Below are 20803 nucleotides of genomic sequence, written 5' to 3'. Positions count from 1 at the left end.
GAGTCATCATCAAAGTGTCAATCAATGAACAGATGATGGATCAATAACTGCAGCTGGATTGTGTTTGTTCTCTCCATCAGATTCCTGTCAACTCACAATCGACACAAACACAGTGAACACAAAGCTCCAACTGTCTGACAACAACAGGAAGGTGACACGTGTGGAGGAGGTTCAGTCATATCCTGATCATCCAGACAGATTTGATTACTGGGAACAGCTGCTGTGTAGAAATGGTCTGACTGGTCGCTGTTACTGGGAGGTCGAGTGGAGAGGAAACGTTTGTATATCAGTGAGTTACAGAAGCATCAGAAGGAAAGGAGGCAGCTATGACTGTTGGTTTGGACACAATGATCAATCCTGGAGTCTGGTCTGCTCTGGTGATGGTCCTGGTTATGTCTGGCACAATAAGATACAAACATCCATCTCCTCCTCCTCCTCCTCCTCCTCCTCTGTCTCTAACAGAGCAGCAGTGTATGTGGACTGTCCTGCTGGCACTCTGTCCTTCTACAGAGTCTCCTCTGACACTCTGATCCACCTCCACACCTTCAACACCACATTCACTCAAACTCTTTATCCTGGGTTTGTGTTCTGGCCTCCTGGTTCCTCAGTGTCCCTGTGCTGAGTGGAGTGTAAAGAGTGTCTCCTGTTACAGAAACACTCTGACTGTTGAACAGATAGTTCAGTCTGTACATGTCTGTCTCTTTCACTCACAAACACGTTTTCAGATTCATGGATTCAATCAGTTGATGTTTGAAACTCTTCTAAATGATTCCTTGTAAACTTCTTCAGTCACAAACAAACAGGAAGTGATGTCACATGTGTTCCTGTCCACACAGCAGAATGAGTCTATTGCTGACAGTGATGTACAAACAGAGTGAGCATTTCTGAGGCCCAAAATAAACTGAGTAGTTCACTGAATGAACAATGGACTGTGAGCTCAGTTCCTTCATCATTAGTATGGATTATATATGTATATGTATTATATTAGTATCATATATATCAGGTGCTGCTGCTTTCAGTCATTGTGCAAATGTGCTGTTTGTAAGCTTGTAAAGCTGCAGTCAGCTGAGACTGAAGAAGTCACCTGATCAGTGAGCAAACGTTTCTGAAAACGTCCAGATGAACAGAATCAACCTTTTGGGATCAGCCAGCAATGCAGCATCATTGTTGTTCAGCTTCAGAGGTTTGCAGGAATGAACTGATGACCAGAAACAGCTGCAAAGTCCAAGAAAATACCAGCTGGAGTTCAGCTGCATTTGAAGAAGTCAAAGAAAAGTAAGGATGGCAAAGGGCGACGTTTTCTTCCAAAGAGCTGCAAACATGGTCGACGCCTCATTAGAAGAATCATCTGGACATTTGTGAGGAACTCTGACCAAGAAAGCAACGTCACACAGATCCAACAGACAGTTTCCATGACTGCAAGTGTTGAGTGGAAAAATGCTACATTGCATTATTGCATCCTCTCACCACAGGAGGCGCTGTTGGCACCACTGATTGCTGATCAGCTGTTCTCTGATGATCTGATTGATACTGTGAATAACGGGACTCACTGAACTCTGTGACACAGTGAAGATTACAGAGTTTAACTTCACCCTTTAAGACTGACCACAGAACCAAGTCCGCCAGAGCTTTTGTTATATTTTTACATGCTGTGGAGCCATTTGTGGGAGCATTTCAAGTTGCTATACATCAATACAACTGTTATAGCCCTAATTTTAATAATATGTATGCATTAAGTCCATAGTAACTACATAAACTGCAAAAAAAACCTCTGCTCATCCATCTCTGTGTGTATCAGGATACATTTGGTTCATAATACACAGAAAAATCAGAGTTATTACCTGTAATAAATGTGAAAGATTCCTGCAGTGATAACCAGGCAGGACTGAAACACATCCAAGCTGTCACCACGGTAACAGCACCGCCCATCCACAGGTGAGGGGATGAGCAAAAAGAGGGACTTTGACCATTTTATACTAAAAACACTCAACTAATGTTTCTAATATGAAACAAATAAGCCCACATTAATGTGAGCGTTTATTAAATAATAATAATGATGATTTCCTCCTGATCTCATTTCCACAGCAGAGAAAACTGTGGTGTATATTGAGGTGGAGGGTGTGGTCTGTGGCTCAGGTGTAGAGTGAGGGTGGGGTGCACCACAGCAGCATGCTGGGACTGCTGAGGGTGGAGGAGGGAGTGATGATGACATCAGAGCTGCAGCACAGAGACCAGTGAACACACAGTCTGTTCATCTTTGCATAGATACAATATACAGCACAATATTGAATGACAGACACGCTGTGGGAGCTTCCACAGATACACTGACGTCAGCATCCAGAGTCCTCCTGCTGCTCCCCCCTCAGAGCCCCGTGATCAGCACCAACACATTCAGTTAGATGACAGAGTCCAGCTGCAGCTAGAATCAGCTCCCCTCTGTGAACAACAGCACAGCGTCAGTGTTTCACACTCAGTGAAAGGAGGAAACAGCAGAAGAACACCATGTGTGCTACGTTTCCCAGGACACACTACAAACTGCACAAATACAGAGCAGCACGTGGAAGGACCTGGAGCTGCATTTACAGAGCTGCAGACAGCGTGATGTCCTGTATGGACAGGTGGAAGGAACCAAGTCCTCAGCTGGAACACTCGTGTTTGTCCACAGACAGGAAACACAGCAGGAAACTTCCTCACAGAAGTGCAGCTCATGGATAACACACTTCCTGTCAGTCAGAATGAGGCTGCAGCCAAACACAGAAAGGTGTTTTTGTCCAGATGAGCCCAGAGAAGAAACACGAGTGTTCACAGACATCAGAAGCTCAGAGAGGTGAAACATGAGGTTGGAGTCCTCGTCAGCATCCAGAAGAGCTGCTGTGAAACCCTGAGTACTCATGACAGACTCTGATGGCACAAACACATCATGATTCAAACAGAAAGACAAACATGGAGCTCCTGATCCTCCTGCATGAGAACAAGCTGACATGAGCGCTGTGTCTGAGAGTGTCTCCCTGTCACAGTGACAATAACACAGCTGCTGCTCACAGTCATTAAACTGACCTGAGGTCAGCTGTGCTCCTTACATATGAACCATGTGACCTCACATCAGTGCTGTGGATGACTGTAGTCATAGAAGAGTAGAGCTGTAGCAGGTGGTGTGAGGAGGAGGTGGTGTATTGTAGTTAACGCAGTACTGAAACACTCCAGCAGAGGGCGCTGTTAAGTCCTTATTGTAACACAGTTACTGTGTGCAGTTAGACTTCATACATAATCTGCACTTATTTCCATCAGACATGCTGTCAGTAAATGATTGGTTTCTATTGATTCTACTTCCTGTTGACTCGTTTGATGACAGTGAAACAATCACAGCTGATTGTGTGATGATGTAAACTGTCACTGTTACATTCAGTGTGTGTGACATAATGTTAGTGCAGGCTGATAACAGCCTGGTTCTGTTAGAAACACATGAACGTGTCCATAGATCAGTGTGTGTTTAACATGAGAGCTTCAGCCCTGCTGATGTGTTAAATAAAGACATGCAGGAAAACTGATGAGACTCTGAAATAACTCTTTATATTTATAATGTAACTCTGCATCAAAAGAACAACAAAGGATCCCAGACAGGTTTCTGTGAACAAAGACCATTCTGATGTTTCTGTGTTTCTAACACTTTGACATTATTAGTAAACAGACTGCAGTGAGCAGCATTTATAAAGAGCTTCTATATAAAGATATGACAGCTGTTTGACAAGTTTATCACTCTGTGTTTGGACCTGATCAGTCCAGCTGTTTACTTGAAACATGTTCATTTACCTGTTCTGTTATATTCATGTTCTTGTCTCTGTTGAAAACACATTTTAATGTCCCTCACATTTTTCTCCCAGATGAATAAATATAAAAATGACACAAACTGACTGCAGCTACTTTTTGTCCTTTCTGTCAAAAACCTTCATGTGACTCATGAGAGACACGTTTCAGCTGTTTGTGACAGATCAGAGGCCAACAAGTCATTTATAACACTTTCCATCATTGTTTAAAGTTCTCAGTGTTTCTGTGTTGCTGCGTATAGGATCTCCCAGCATCATCACTGTGCTGTCCAATCATTGTGTGCGAGGTTACCCTTATAGTGCGATGTGTGTTTGCACAAAGAGAAGCATGTGTGTCAAATATAAATAAGCACAGAACAGAAACAGCTGCTCGTTTCTTCTGTTTAGAGTCAAGTTAGTGTTTTGTGTCTTTGTTTGAGGCCTGATGTCGAGCAGAGGTGTGTGTAACTGCACTGCTCTGTTATATGTGTGAAGTGTGTGCTTCTCTTCAGCATCATCTTTGTCACTGCTGATTCCTTTGTGTCATCATGTGTTGAGAAGAGAGAACAGTTATAACGGAGGAGCAAAAGGAAGCCCTGAAATCTGCATCAACAAGGAAGTGTTGGCTCACCAGTGATCCCAGCAGAGCCACTGGTTTGGCTCCAGTTGTTCTAGATTCAATGATGTTGTTCCTACAGAAACATGTCAGCATCTTTATTGAATTTAATATGAAGCAGAAATGGTGTCATTAGGAGAAGAAGAGGAGAACAAGTCCGGCGAGGAGGCAGCAGCTCTTAAAGATGAAACAGCAGCTCAGCCCTGAGCTCAGAGAGCTGCACATGAAAAAGCTCCTCAAGCAGATCCTGTCAGAGGTTTGTCATCAACAGGAGGAACTGTTCACATCATAGGATGAAGATGCTGTCAGCTGGATGAAGAAGGTTATTTAATGCAAACGTTCACACTGAAGTCAAATTGTTGTCGTGTTGAACAGATTCATGTACTGATCGTCTCCAGAATGTTAGAAGAGCTTCAATGAATCATTAGAAACAACTTACAGCTGCACAGCTGTGTCAAACACATCTGTGTGTCATTGTGGGATTGTTGTGTTTCTACATGTGACACACGTCTAAAACATGCACACAATCTGAACACAAACAGGGACTCATGTGTTCCCACAGCCAGATGCTGAGAGCCATTTCCTTGTAGTCCTGTGTCTACATACATGAACCATTAGATGTTATTGGAATGATTGTCAGCTCTGATAGTTTCATGTGTGTTTAGCTGGACGCTGTTTGATCCTCGACATGTTTAAAGGTGTCCAGTCCTGAGACACTGGGGCTGGAAACAGCTGTGATGTCATTGGACTGTCACACAGACAGAAGTGCATGAAGTGAGCAGCCGAGGAGCCGCTGATGTTTTGGATTCAACAGCATTTGAAAGGTCGACACAGACACATTTGCACACAGAAAGCTGAATCTGTCATATGCCACAGTGAACTCACTGTTCAGTGTTTTTCAGGAAGCTTCTTAACTGCCTCTGCTGCCAAACAAGCAGCTGATGTCCTTGAGAAGAAGCTGAAGAAGTCTTCAACAACAAATACAGGAAGTGGACTTTCAAATACTAGATTCACTTTAGACTCAGAGAAATGACTCAACCAGCTGTGTTTGACTCTATGAAAGGTCAGTGTGTGTCTGCACACAGACTGTTGTGTTGGACTGTTATTCAGTTGTCTGCTGAATGTTTTCAAATGTCTGCATCTCAGCTGTGATGAGGCTGGGGGTCATGGGAGGCCACCGTAGCAGCCTCTTCAACATCATGACATCATCATAAATGCTGCTGGACTGTCTGATGGGCTGACGGTGAAAAAGCCGTCGGGAAGGAAACAGAAGACGTTTCAGAGGCTGCAGCAGATTTCTTTGATTCGGGGCCTTTTTCAGCTTTATTGGACAGAGCAGTGAAGATAAGTGACAGCAAAGCAGAGAGAAAGGGGGCGTGGCCCGGGTCAAAGCCAGGCCAGCTGCTCTCCACCTCGTGGTCACCTGCTCATCCTAGTGAGCTCCACCAGCAGCCCTTTCACACACTTTACACTGTCAAACACTGTGTGTGGACCTCAGCTAACAACAGGCTACATTTAAGTCTGGACTACATGCTTTTATATTGTTTTTATTCCATCAGCAGCTCAACATCATGAGCAGCTTTGACATAAAGACATCAAACTCAAGCTGACTTTAAACTACTTTTAATACAGGGGCTCAAAAACAACAACATCTTTATTATATATCAGGACACAAAGTCATTTCATCTCAAAGGGAAACAGCTTTATTTGGAATAACCAGCACTATCAACTGGTTTGGGATCTCCACCAGTTTCATGTCTTTGCAGCTTCTCCAACAAAGTTCCTGTAAAATCAGCATGTTTGTCTTTATTGGTTTGATAGTGATTGATTCTTCAGTCCCAATCTGCTGTCATCTAAAGAACAAAATGATGTTTCTATGAGTCACAAAGCTCCAGATGTTGTCGGCTTCACAAAGAAAACAAAGAACTTAAACACAAAGTGTTTGGAGCCAAAATGTTCCCAAGCTGCTCTTTTTGAAATGGCAGAGGTACAGTGGTGTCTAACAGCACACTGTGGAAGGCAAACATGTTATTGTTGGATGAAACTTCATGAATCCTTTGTAGATTTGAGCTGTTGGAGCCTTTCTTTTCTCTTCAGGTGTACAGATGCTGAGGAGGCAGGTGGAGCAGGTGGAGCTGTTGTGATGCTGGCAGAGGGTGTGTCTTAGTAACTCTGTGAGGCAGAACTGGATCCAACATTGTGGATGTGTTGATGTTGGAGCCATTAAGAGTCTCTGGCCACACTGTAGGATTTCCCTTTGATCCACTGTGGGGGCATTTTGGAGTCTGTCAGTGAAACTCTTCATGTTTGTGTTTGACTCCAGTTTATAGAAACAGAGAAATGTGTCATGCTTTTGTTCGGCCTCCACAAATACACACATTTGTTCATTGGTTGGACTTTTTGGAAGGAGACACATTGAAAACCATGTTAATAAGACCTTGTTGTTTCCTGTGGATCCGACACAGAGAGTGGACTTCAGACAGAAAGCGTGGAAGAGATTTTAGAGGCCGTGTGTGGCAACAGGAAGTTTCTGTGTGTTTGCTGATCTTACATGTGGAAAACAACACGTGATGTTTGTGAAGTTCTACAATGATCATTGTTCTCACAGCATTTTGAGTGGGAACAGTTCAAACTGGGAGTAGTGGGAGTTATTTACTGATTGAAACAAGCTGAATGTTTCTGTGACGATGAAGATCAGCAGCTCAGCTGATCAATGAACTGACATCTATCAGTCGTTTCATGAGATGAAGTCATCAGCAGACATTTGTTCTGACTGTGTGATGAATGTCAGAACGTCAGGGCTCTGCTTTAGTCACTGCTTGATGATCATTGGCTCATTGTTGAATCCAGGGGCCCAGTCTGACCTCTGACCTTTGCTGCAGGTCTTCTGTGTTATCTCCACTTTCATGTCTGATCTTCTGCTGTATCGTCCAAAATAAACATCTGGATCATTTCCAACACTTCAGCAGATCTTTAGTTTGGGCAGTGCAGCACAGAATAACACATATTGTACTATACTGCCCACTTCCTGATCTTATTGGATCTGTGTGTGAGGTTGGTGAAGGAAACACATGTTTACTGAGTGAGTCGCTGCCATTAGGAACTAGTTTTTATATCACAGCCTGGAAATCACACAGGACCATTTCTGCAAGTGAAAAGTCGTCATTGGAGGAAAATCATTGTGTAGTTTATGCGACTGTTGTTTGTAAATGAAGACTTGTCCCAACTACATGTGCTGCTGACCCTTGACCTTTTCTTTAGGTGCACAGAGGAGTCTGTGGAAACATCCAGAACTGAGGCATCTTGTGTACAAACGTGTTCAGACCAGATGTCAAATGATGTCAGATGTCATCCGTGAATGGATGCAACTGTGGATCGTTCCAATAAAATGAGGCAGTTTTGTAAGTACAAGCCCACTACAACCCATCATCAACATTTTAAATTACATTATACATCTTCACTGATATAAAGCACCACTATTTTAACCTGATTCACTTTTTCCACCCTAACAGTTCATTCCTCAAATCAAACAAGATATTTGACCCTAAAAAAATGCATCAACAAATAATTTTGTAATAAAATATTTATTCTTCAACTTTTACAAGTGAAATCAAACAAGTGTGTTTAAGAGTGAAACCAGAGTGGAAGCTGCTCATATAGAGTCCAACCCAGGCTAAAGTAAGCTGAGTAGAGCAGCACCATCAGTGTCGGCTCTCTGAACACGGTGCAAGATCGCCATCTGCAGGACAAAACTAGTTTTTCTCGCCCTCCTCGTCAACATGAAGATGATGTCATCGTACAGCAACTGATTCCCTGTCCGTCTGGAACAAAGCATTTACATTAAAAAAGACATTTACAGAAAATACAAACACCAACAACACATCTCATCATCACATGATATTTTATTATTTATTATATTATATATTTTTATTGTACCATCAACATCAACAAACACCAGCATATTTTCTTTGAGATTGAGTAGAGTGGACCTTTCCCTTGGTTCACTTCCTGCTCGCAGCATCAGCTGACCTCTGACTTCCTGGTTAAGGTCTCTCAGCGTTGACTGGAATATCAAATCGGACTCACACCATGTTCTTGTAATGTGGTCATGTCTGTCAGCTGATTGAAGAGCATCTCTGGCCTAAACACAATAGGAAGAACAACAACACAGCAAAAAAAAACAACACATTTCCATATTAGATGAAGGGCACCGTAACTGGAAATGGTAACATTCATCTGATGCTGCTTTGGATTTATCTTCTGTTTTAGATCAACTTTGATCACTTCGAGCCATCTTAAGTCCGTTTGTTCTAACTTCTCACTAACATCTCGTATGATTTCAGATCCCTGCTGTTCCCCAGCTGCCCTGTAGGTTTGTGCTTTGACCTCCAGAGGGCGACAAATCAGCACAGACAGAGAGCTCCATTCAAACTTTGCTGCCATCAGGAATAATTCTTCAAATATAATCATCAGTGTTTGAGCAGTTATGATATCAGGGACAATCTAGACATGTGTGACAATACTGAACATGTCACATGACACACCTCAAACATCATGTGATCCACTCTCAGTCTGCACTTTCATTCATGACTTCAACAGGTTGAAATGAGCTTTGAAGAAACATTCAGTGGAATAAATCTTTCATGGATTCATGTGAGCAGCAGATGAACTTTACAAAGAATCAGTGGATTTATCTTCTGTTTTAGATCAACTTTGATCACTTCGAGCCATCTTAAGTCCGTTTGTTCTTCTCACTCACTAACGTCTCGTATGATTTCAGATCCCTGCTGTTCCCCAGCTGCCCTGTAGGTGGCCTCAGTGTGTCTCACACCATTTACAGATGATTACAGGTCGTTTACAGTTCAAACAGGTCCAACATAAGAAATATGCAGAAAATATCCTGCTATAACAGTTTGGGTCAAAGTGCAGATGTTCCAGATGTTCTGAGTCTGTCTGTGTTTCATGTTAACATGTAGATGTTGGACCAAAGTGAAGCTTTTTGATGTGACAGCAGGAATGTGAAGTGTAACTCTGAGCTGTAGGAAATGAAACTAAACGGACTTTTTCTCCTTTATTTATAGGAAAGTGTAGGAGAGCAACAGATGAACAAGCGTTACTGTAACAGGAAACATCAGAGGACCTTTATGTTCATCATCATCACTGTTTCCTTGTTCTGTCACAAACACACAACACTTCCTGCTCTCTCTCTGATGGATCTGATTGGCTGTTTCATTCACAGGAGGTCAGGGCGTCACACAAACAGCTTTAACTGCACAACGACACACTTTAAATCATCTGCAGACAAACCTGTGTGTTTGATTTATGAAGAAATAATAAAGACGTGTGTACAGCTGTCCATGAAGCAGCTTCTCACACAAACTCTGACACTTCAGCCACTTTAATTCCTGCAAAGCTGCGTAATAAAGAGCTGTGACTGCTATGAGCTGCTGATGATGACTGCATGAAGCTCTCAGCTGAAGCTTCTTTCATTTAGTTTAATGTTAATGTCGCCTTTTTAAGTCTGTGTGAGGATTTTAATGACACACATTAAAGGAGCTTCTTTGATTAAAACCAAATTCATGTTGATTTTCAGCCTGAAATGATAAAAACTTTAATAATTCTGTTTATAATCATCAACCTGGAGACTAATGAAAAGTATAATAGTGAAAAAAAAAGCCTTTATTATTTGAGTAATGCCTGAATCTGCTCAGAGACGGAGACAACACAGAGGTGTTGATGACAGTTTGACATTAACTGAATTAAAAACAAAGTGCTCTTATTGTGAAAATCTGCCTCCTACTTCTTTAAATCATTTTTATGTATTTTTTAACCTCACAGTGAAACATTGAGGCATTAATCTGACACAGTTTGATCAGCAGCTGTGTTTTCACTGACGTTTCACTTTGATTTGTTCAGACTGAGCAGAGAGGATCGGTTCTCTGTGTGCGCACTGCTGAGAAACACAAGCTCATTTCTGCTGTTTCATGAAAAGTGTTATGGAGGAACAAGAAGTTCAGCCTCTAAACTCTCAGCGTGAGGACTGAGTGAAGAGTTTCAGAGCAGAGAGTTTTGGCTCACAGCTTTTAGCGTCTACACAAAGAGACGATTACGCACTTGATCTGAGAACATCTCCACCTCCTACAAACAAACTCTCCTACGAGCAGCTGTCACAACCACAACAGGCAGAAGACTGGATTTCTTCAGGTCAGATTTACTGCAGTTTGCATAAATTGTGTGTCACAGACTTTGTAGTTCACATTTGTGTGACTCGTTTAAATCTTCTCCTCCTGAAAGTGAAACTCTTACAAACACATCAGGCCACAACCTGCTGCAGGTTAATGATTGATCTGAAGGCAGCTGACCTTTGAGCAGGAACTTGTGAGTCTTTTATTGTGTTTAGCACTGCCAAGTGCTGGCCTCTGCTTCCACCATCACATTTACACTGGTAGGTTCAGCACTGCTGCCTGCTTCAGACTGAATCCAGCAGCACAAAGACACAAGTTAATAAAATCAGCATCTATTCCTTTATCACTGCTTTGTTACAGAGGAGAACAACGCTCCAGTAACGCGTAATCCCATTATTTTTTTGAAGTACCGAGTAAAGTAAGGGATTACTATTGCAAAAACAGTAATTAGATTACCGTTACTTTCCCGTAGGAACGCTGCGTTACTGCGTTACTAAAACCGTGATTTTTTTTGCGAGAATGTCTCACGACAGTGACGTAAGCGAGTGCGCCGTTAGTGACAACAGCAGTGTGCAGATCAACAATGGATCACATATCGAGTGCAGAGAGAGTATGAGCGTGCAGCGTTTAAAGCGTGGAAGTACTGACCTTACTTTGAGTTTGATTCCATAAAAAGTGACAAAAACATTAGTGTCCGCTGTGCGTGGGAAGAAAACTTCTTTTTACAGCGAAAAAAACCCCTAAACTTCCAACAAGCACCGAGTAGCTACGACGTAATGGGAAACTCACAGAGAAACTCGTGGATTCTTCCACTGACCGCGGCACACCTGCACCAGGGTAACCCTCCGCCTGCCCCACTCCTGCTTTACAGGTGAAAATAGAGCAACAGGACCGCTGAGTCTTTGACTTTATTTATTTTCTGCTGTGTTTTACTTGCATCTATTTGAAAGACTGAGTGTAAACACACAAAATATTTTATTTTATGTGCTGGAATGTGCAGAAAATAGGTTTAAATGTTAAACTAATTTATTCAAATCAGAGAATGTTGCAGATAATTAAATGTTTTGCTTGATGCATAAAGTTAAAAGATTAAATCTAATAAAACAAGTTTAAAAAAGAGACTTTTCCATTTGATTACATTTTGTATGATGGATTATGCAGAAAAAGTAGAATTGGGCTGAAAGATCTATCACTTTATCACCTGTTCAGGTTGTAAATCGGGTTTTTAAAAAGTAACTAAGTAACTAATTACTTTTGAAAATAAGTAATCAGTAAAGTAACGGGATTACTTTTTGGGGGAAGTAATCAGTAATTAGTTACTGATTACTTTTTTCAAGTAACTTGCCCAACACTGGACAGAGTGTTGGCTTCATCACCGACACACGTCACCACATCAGGAAACAGCTGGTTCAGTGAGTATTTAAGGTTCACTGCAGACAAACTGGAGAAAAACGAATCACATGAAACATTTGTTACTGGTTTCTGACCTCGTCGTAGAGACTCACATACCTGTGTTCTGCTATCAGTGTGATCACATGTGCTGGTACAGTTTGCCAGGTTGACCCATGTAACCTCCACTATCCTGTAGACGTGGAATATGTTTCACATATGGATCGCTTCCTTACTCGACTATGACTGTGTGCTTCACAGGTGCTTACTGAAGTGCTGCTTTACACAAAACCAGACAGTAAAAATAAGAACTGCAGGTCCAGACCACAGGTTTATGTGTTGATAATGATGATGTGCAGTCACTCATTGTCACAGGATACTTCCTGCAATGATGCTACAGGTCACGCAGTTCTGAAGAAGTGGAGGAAACAGATGCTTTTCCTAACAGAGACACTTTAATGACTTAAAGAATCTAACTGACACACAAACCTCAGTTTGTCTGACATTCATGAGAGTAAATGCTCCTGAATGTTCGGTTAGTTCACTGGATGTTCACCTGACTTCAAATGTAAAGATCCCTGAGACAAACTCTCACGAGTTCAGCGGCGACACGATCGCACAACCAGCCGCGACGTTAAAGGCCGACGCGCTCACTACCTTTGGTTACAGCTCTCAGCTCACACGACATACACAAAAATAATGACAACACGAGTCCTCTGTAGGACGTCACTGTGGTTTACTGACAATGTTCTCAACAACAGACGCACAACCCTGGTTTGGTCTGGTTATTTGTGTTGTACGGCTTCGTTGGTCTGACGAGCTTTTAGGGATGTCAGCAGAAGGATTTCACGTGCTGAGGTCATATTTATGAATCAACCTGAACAGCTAATACTTTACCTCTTTATTTTATAACACATATGAACACGTTATAGTAGATTTGTGCAATGTGTGTTTCACGTCTTTATGGGCGTATAGATCTGTAAACAGGCTGATGGGTGTGTGTCTGTTTATTGTAGCGGTGCAGAAATGTTAAAAATGATGACAATAACAACACTTCTCACATCAGGCTACAACACAAACCTCCTGATAGCTGCAAACAGCAAAACCCCCAACGACAGGCGCACAAAGAGCGAGCAGGGACCCACCCTGACAGCATGTGAGCCTCCTACTACGACTCACTGTGGAGCAACACAACACCAGGAGACAGAGGATATGAGAGAGGATACAACTGCTGTGGGGGAGCAGCCACACACTCCACAGGAGACGACGGGGTGAGAGATGGTTCGGTGCTCCTAACATCATGTGGACGCTCGTCTGCACATAAACAAACCTCACCTAACCCCACCTCCTTTCTCTTTTTGCAGGGTGGGGTGCTCCATCCTTACACACTTTGCACCACGTGGCGCTCCATCTATTCGTTTACCTTCTTGGGTCTCTTCCTCCTCTGTCCCAGCCCATTGAGGCGATCGCTGGGGTCCAGCCTGTAGTGGGAGTGGCTGTCCTCGCTCATCCTGTCCCCGTCCACGCCGGGTTATTCCTTTCTTCTTTCTGTCCTCTGAATCGAGCTGACCTCTCTCCTCTCTGGTCCTCGCTCTCTGAGCCGGCGGAGCATGAGAGAGAGGAGTGGTTGGGGAGAGGGAGGGGAGACGAGCGAGGGAGGGAGGGAGCACAATGGTGTTGCCATGGCAGCAGCTGCCACCAGTGTTTATCTGGAAACGTCGCTGGCAAACCAGAATAGTTGCCACACGTTGCCACTGACTCGTCTGCACAAAGCATTTTGTAGGTTACAGCATGAAACGACTGCAATCTCCACATTTACACGCACAATTTCTGTTTTACTCTCAAACTGATCAATAACAGCTTTCCTGTGTAACAAACACACAAAATAAAACAACTGTACCACCAATCAAACACAAGGAAAATAAATGATATTGTGAGTTCAGCAGTGGGTCTGTGACCGGTGTGTAAGAGGACGATAGATGAGTGGGTGTTTGTAGAAACAACCTTTGTGATTTAAATGTGAGACAGCAAAGCGTCAGACAGAAGCCTGAGCTGAATATTTCCTGTGATATGAAGTCACCGTGTTTGGGTCGGTCAGTCGACTACTACTCAGTGAGTGTCCCACACACACACAGACCCACACAGACCCACACACACACACAGACCCACACAGACCCACACAGATCTTAATGATGGCCTCAGGCTTTGAGCTCCCACTAACAGCAGGTACCAGCAGCATCCCATCAATAGTGATGAAAAATGCAGCTACAGCTGCTTTTCCACTACTGGAAGTTAATGAGGTCAAAGCTGGAGCTTCACCCTGTTCAGACTGAACCATGTGAGCCGGCCTCGCTCCACAGAGGACGCCTCCAGGACAAACGTGGGCTCCATCGAGGCCCACAGCTGCTGTGACATCGTGGACGTGTTCTTTAGCTTGTTTTTCAAACAATCTCAGCAAACGTGCCAAAATCATCTTCAGGGAGACTCTGTGGCACACAATCCAAAAACAAAGAAGGCTAAAGGACATGCTCTGTGTGACCCACAGTCGTGGCTCAAATGTGGGACTGTGGCCTGGTGTGACCTGAACACTGTGGGAACCTGAGGGGCAAATCTGAGGATTTCATTTGGCTTTTTCATTAGAGATAAGATGGATTATGTGAATGAAAAGGCAACACACACACACACGTAGGGTAGCTGTAGCCCGACTGGCTCATCTGCTAATCAGAGGGTTGCTGGTTCGATACCTGGGATCCAAAGTGCAAACTTTTGGGGAACGAGTCTACTTTGTGTGCATCTGAGGTTGAAGCGGAGCTGGTTTCAATAAACTGCTAGTTTCCCTTTCATACTCCTGAAGGACGTTCCTCACAAAGAGCGAGGCAGCAAGTCTGTGCAGGTCCTCAGTCATGCAGGTCAGCGTCGTCTGAAGAGCTTCTCAGAGTTTCATCTCTCACCCAGTTCCAAGCCCAGTTTGTGTCCCAGATACATGCCACTGATGGCCAGGAAGTGACATCACTGGATCAGTTATGAGAGCGAACCCTTCAAGACTCAAACCTGCCTGGCAACGAGGGAAACGGCTACACAGGAAGTCCAGTGACGGGGTGCAGATGTTCCATCACCGGGATGTCATCGCTTGTTGTGTTTGCGTCACATACAAATGACATCACGGGACTTCCAGGTTGTGTTGCTGTAACAGCCCCACCCACACTGAGGTGGTGCTCAACTGTAACTGAGAAACAGAGTCGAGTAGAGTCAAGTTGAGCTGAGGCAGTTATGTTCTACTGGAAAAGAGGCGACTGTGGCTCAGGACGTCAGTCGGTAGTTCGATCCCCGGCTGCTCCAGTCTGCGTGCCAAAGTCACCTTGGGCGGGATACTGGCCCCTGTTGCTGCCAGTGCTTTTATTAGATGCTCTGGAACTGGTTTAGTGCTTAGGGAGGGTAGAAGAGTGCTATATAAGTGCTATATAAGAACCAGTGCATTTACCATTTACCATTACCATTACTTACATTCTTTACAAATCCTACCATGTGAATTCATGGATTTTTTTTTCACATTCTGTCTCTCACAGTTGACGTGTACCTCTGGTGCAAATTACTGACCTCTGTCATCATTTTAGGTGGGGGAACTTGCACAATCGGTGGCTGACTAAATACTTTTTTGCCCCACTGTAAAATTCCCTGTCTGAATTACTTCTATGATTTATCGTGCAGTTTAGTGGAACTACAAGAAGGCTCTTATTACTAATAGGGATGGGTATCGTTTAGGTTTTATCCGATACCGGTGCCAAACCGTTACTTTTGAAATGGTGCCGGTGCTTAAACGGTGCTCAAACCGGTGCTTAACGAATGGAGAACACAAAATTGGTCCAAAAACCTCTCATGTTCAGCTGTTTTTTTGTAAAAAGATAACAATGTGTGCCTTTTCTGCAGCTATGGGGCATATATGGTATCACTCTTGGCTGGAAGCAGTGCTTAAACAATGGAAAAAACACAAACTTTGTCCAAAAACCTCTCATGTTTAACTGTTTCCCTCTTTTTCTTTGGTCATTTTAGCCTTTTTGGCCAGGGTGAAGGGAGTATCTGCCATCAAACAAGAAGACAGCCGCATGTAGCTATGATGATGTTTGCTAGTTCACCTTACATGCATTAATGTAATAACGTGGTTAGCCTACTCAACGTAAATTACACACGAACAACATTAAGCTACTCAGGCAGAGAAAAACGGCTGCTGCTGCATCATCATCCTCATCATTTCTGCTACACTGGCAGGGCTAGGGGCCAGGACTCTCCTCTTCGGGTTTTTGGGGGATGTTGCTAACTCCGGGTCCGATAACAGGCACCACACCCGCAGTAGATGTGCACGGTGTGAGGTCTCGCAGCAAGCTATCAAATACGGCGCATTTCTCGGCTTTTAAAAAAAAACGCTATGTGTCGCCAGGTGTGTCATCAGATTCGAGGTGTTACCTCCTTTGACAGTATCACAGTATCAGCTTAAAGCACTTGTTGCTGCTGAGTTTGCATCTTCTGCTGTGAAGTACAGCCAGACTTTGACCGCTTCGCCTTGGGCATTTTTAATCTGTAGCTCTGCTCTAAAAGAACGTACGTACCTGGGCCCGCCTACTATCCTCGGAAACGTAAAATGATTGGCTAGAATCTAAAGTGTATGACAGCTCAGGAAAAAAAAAGCACAGAAATAAAGCACCGAAATGTGCGCTGCCTTTCAGTCTGGTTACTACCGTTTATGTCAGAACCGGTGCCATCATGGCACCGGACACCGGTACCCATCCCTAATTACTAATCGGTTCTCAGTAAACTTTATGCTTTATAAGTGTTTGCAGTGCTATGAGATGTAAAAAACTAAACCGAAATACACTTAAATACAAGTACTGTATTAACTATTATGTAAAATAAACTACAGAGTGCACTCTGCAAAGTGTGCTTGCAGGCAAGAGATGCAAGAATGCATGACAGAGCAATAGAATAGAATAGAATAGAATAGAATAGCTTTTATTGTCACTGTTACAAGAACAATGAAAGGCTGTTTGACATTTCTCCATGTGTGTGAAGTATTTACACAATCACAGACAAATTTACATTTACACAAGAACAATATGTACAAGTTATACATGCACCTGCAAACATACGGATACACCCATACAAACATACACGCACATGCATACATGTATGTATAAATACATGCATGCGAACATACAGACACATGTCTCCACATACACATACATACATGCCATGGCTCGCTGACTGGGAGTGCCGACCTGAGCTCCACAGGAATGAATCCAAAAATGTTACATTTTAATGTTTCAGATCATCAACAAAATGTTAATATTAGACACAGACAACACAAGTAAACACAACATGCAGGTTGTAAATGTAGCTATTTATTCTTATTAGAGTTATAATTCAGCCCATCGGAGGGTTTTCAAGTCTGAACCGCCTTTTTAAGCCACAGCATCTCAGCCAGTTTGAATAGACCAAAGTCCCTCAGAGGTGAACTGGCTGATCATTGAACACATGTTGGTGACATTGATGGTCAGGGATGCAGAGCAGAGGCAAAGCCACAGCAAACCACAAAGAGAAGCCCAACAAAGAACCTGGTGTCTGTATTTTTAGATTTTAAGGTTTTTTGATGAAGACAAAAACAAGGACAGCTTCCTCCAGGGAGAAGCTAGAAGCTGCCTCCTGCAGCTATAAATAGCAAGGCTTCAGGAAATCTCACTCTATGTCAGGAGTATGGAAACTGATGGGATGGCGTGCACCCTGCTTAATATTTTGGAGGACTAATTGCAGCATCTCAGTCATCAATGAGGAAGTAAAGCAGGAAGCCGATCGATGCACTGTGATCGATGATCTAGGTATAAAGTAAACTGCCTTTAATGGTAAATATTATTAATGTATATACAGACCATAAATATTTAAACAGGCACATAGTTTTGTTCTTTAAGGTTAACAAAACCATGATAACGGTGTCTACGTTACAGGACATTTCAATGTGAATGTAAGTGCTCTATTCTTAGGAAACCGTGGCCTTTCTGTCGGTTTGGATCTGCTGATGAGCCTTTGGTCTATATAAATAGACTGACTATGGCATAATCATGACTTTTGTCATCACAGAAGTGATGGGAACATTCAAAGACTAAAAAATAAAGCTGTGGAAGAGCAAATAGTGTGCACAATTCATCTGATCGCAGAGAAGCAGTGAAAAACCCACAGAAAGTAAAAGATAGACGTCCTAAAAACTGGTGCAATTCAGTATAATATCATTGCATGTTTTGTTGCAATGGAGCAAACAACAACAGTACACTACTTTGCTGGGACTAAAGTATCTCTAATATAACATGGATGCTGTAAAATGTGATTGTGACATCCTTGACGTATGCACAGGAGTACAGAAGTAAAACAGCAGGAGTGTTAGCTCTACAGAGGAAAAGACACGCCTGTTACGTCGCTTACTACCTGCTTCTTGTCACCACATCGCCCGGTAGGATGGTTTCGACTCTCTCTGTAAGTGTACATCTCACTCTAGACTCTGGCTAACCCATTCTCTCCTCCCTCCGCAGCATTCCTACCAGCCCACCTATGGCTGTGCCACATTATACTGTTCATGGTAATACTGGTTTAATGTTGGGCAACGATAAAAAAATTAAATATCGCGATAGAATATGGGTAAAGTGCGCATGCGCAGTGCCTTTGTTTTCATACCCACATGGTGGCGATAGAGAATGAGAAGGGGGAAAGCAGATCGTTGAGTGAAACACATGAACCAGAATTGGTTTGTAAAAATGCTGCAACTTCAGTGGTGTGGAACTGGTTTGGTGTTTGTCCGTCGGATACACAACAAAGCACCATTTTTTTGTAGAACATGCAAGCGGCCGTCGTTATTGCCATATTTTTCGGACTAAGGTGCTCGTAAATCTGGGAGTAATCTGGGTCCTAAACTCCGTCCTTCAGGACCCAAAGTCAAACGAACACTGCGACATCACTGAGAGTTAAAAACGGTCTAAATTCTTTCATCTTTAATAAAACGATCAGTGTTGCTGCTTTACCAGGTGTAACTATGAAGTTTAACATCCAGGCATCCATGAAAACAGAATTTATTATATTTAACGGACTTAGAAGTTAACAGGAAGTTAGCAGGAATTTAGCGGAAGGTAGCTCACTGGTTTTGCTAGTGCCTAAGCATGATATAGCATGTTCTGACTGAGAGATTTCTGAACAAATTAAAACGTACAGCTCTGTTATCACTTCCAACATAAATGAAGACAGGAAACTAAACAGCAGTGACGTTTGTAGGGTTACTGAAGTTGGGCTAGCTGGTATATAATGATGTGCTACATGATCGCTAGCGACACAGCTGTGTTAGCATAAACACAGTGAAGCTGGAGGACGAACACTAACACTTTTCCACTCGATAAAAGTTAACGTGAGGGTTCCTGATGGTTAGAGACAAATGCAATCGCATGGCAGGATGCTGTAAACCACAGGTGTCGAACTCCAGACCTCGAGGGCCGGTGTCCTGCAGGTTTTAAATGTGTCCTTGATCCAACACAGCTGATTCAAATGGCTAAATGACCTCCTCAACATCTCTTGAAGTTCTCCAGAGGCCTGGTAATCAACTGATCATTTGATTCAGGTGTGTTGACCCAGTGTGAGCTCTAAAACCTGCAGGACACCGGCCCTCGAGGCCTGGAGTTTGACACCCCTGCTGTAAACCATAGGTGTCAAACTCTGGCCCGTGGGCCAAATTTGGCCCGCAACCTAATTACATTTGGCCCGCGAAGCCATACCAAATTACTATTAGAGCTGGCCTACTGGTATTATACAGCTAATATATATATTGTTTAGTATTAAGCTTTGCTTGTTCCATATTCAGTTTTTCAGCAAAACGTGTTTGAGTCCATAAGAAAAGATTCATTCTTATATCTGGAGGAATAAATATATTTCAATAAATATTAACGTTAGCCCGCGACTTTGTTCCAGTTTTGAATTTTGGCCCACTGTGTATTTGAGTTTGACACCCCTGCTGTAAACGGACCAAACTTCAGTCAGGAGAACAACTGAGATAATCCATCCACAATACGAGGTTAGTCATTAATATACTGCAACAACATGGGAATAGAGCCGCTGCCAGAGAATTCAACATTAATGAATCAATGGTAGAGAAGTGGAGGAAGCAAGAAGAATGAGTTTAATAAAGTTTGATTTATCTGACTGCTTTGTTTCGCTTAATGTGCCTTATAATCCCCTGCAGCTTATGGTCTGAAAAATACGTACTGCAAACGAAATCATTTGAAGAACTTGTTACATTAGCCTTGAGAATAGTTAGCTTCATAACTTGGCCAGCTCCAGGCCTCGAGGGCCGGTGTCCTGCAGGTTTTAGATCTCACCCTGGGTCTACACACCTGAATCAAATGATTAGTTCATTACCAGGCGTCTGGAGAACTTCAAGGCATGTTGAGCCATTTAAATCAGCTGGACACGTCTAACACCTGCAGGACACTCGTGGCCTGGGTTTGGACACCACTGCCATAACTGAATACTGAAAGAAACTACAAGTCACGATCAGCTTCCTCATCAAGAACATCGTGAGAAGTCAGTGCAGCTGAGCAGACTTACTCAGGAGGAGTGATAGAGAAGGACTGAAGAATGGCCACATCAATTCTCCCTGTGCGATAACACAGGTGGATCCTGCAAAACGAGTGTGTTGTCTCTAGTACAACATATAACAATTCTGGGTTTATCTCTGGACTCCATCTCTTTTACATCACTCTGTCAGAGGCCATAGCTGTGAGTGCCTT

At 43.0% G+C, this 20803-nt stretch overlaps 2 protein-coding genes across 6 annotated transcripts in view; one reads left to right on the top strand and one right to left on the bottom strand.

The window, feature by feature from the left end:
- The window catches only part of LOC146575285 (protein NLRC3-like), a 93587-nt gene that overhangs the window by 19195 nt on the left and 53589 nt on the right, over positions 1–20803 (top strand). For 2 of the 4 annotated variants that reach the window (XM_085269943.1, XM_085269942.1), the window contains one exon: positions 81–2015. The exons of the other annotated variants lie outside the window; for them this stretch is intronic. In XM_085269943.1, coding sequence (XP_085126069.1) covers positions 81–622 — 542 coding nt within the window. In that variant the 3' untranslated portion in view covers positions 623–2015. Of the gene's footprint in view, positions 1–80; positions 2016–20803 lie in introns of those variants that run through there. 4 annotated transcript variants of the gene reach the window in all.
- On the bottom strand, positions 8030–13696 carry LOC146575287 (uncharacterized). 2 transcript variants are annotated; one of them, XM_085269927.1, is made up of 3 exons: positions 13417–13696; positions 8356–8560; positions 8030–8240 (listed from the first exon to the last, which is right to left on the bottom strand). In XM_085269927.1, exons 1-3 carry the CDS (start codon positions 13501–13503, stop codon positions 8194–8196), a joined length of 339 nt encoding a protein of 112 aa, XP_085126053.1. In that variant the 5' UTR covers positions 13504–13696; the 3' UTR covers positions 8030–8193. The 2 variants fall into 2 exon arrangements, with proteins under 2 accessions (XP_085126053.1, XP_085126054.1); XM_085269928.1 differs by having other exon boundaries at positions 8033–8240; positions 8375–8560; positions 13417–13685.

The sequence above is a fragment of the Mchenga conophoros genome, linkage group LG4 (genome assembly GCF_057382185.1).
Source record: "Mchenga conophoros isolate Kocher_MC1m ecotype Shallow Benthic linkage group LG4, M_conophoros_male_GT1.1, whole genome shotgun sequence".
Taxonomy (NCBI): domain Eukaryota; kingdom Metazoa; phylum Chordata; class Actinopteri; order Cichliformes; family Cichlidae; genus Mchenga; species Mchenga conophoros.
The sequence above is the reverse complement of the archived record's forward strand: the minus strand, read 5'-3'. Positions and strand labels throughout refer to the sequence as shown.

Coding starts and splice junctions, on each gene's coding strand:
- LOC146575287 (XM_085269927.1), bottom strand. CDS start 13,503: ATGAGCGAGGACAGCCACTCCCACTACAGGCTGGACCCCAGCGATCGC. Junction 8,561..13,416: donor GGAGGAAGAGACCCAAGAAG/GTAAACGAATAG, acceptor TATTGTGTTTAG/GCCAGAGATGCTCTTCAATC. Junction 8,241..8,355: donor GGTGTTTGTTGATGTTGATG/GTACAATAAAAA, acceptor GCTTTGTTCCAG/ACGGACAGGGAATCAGTTGC.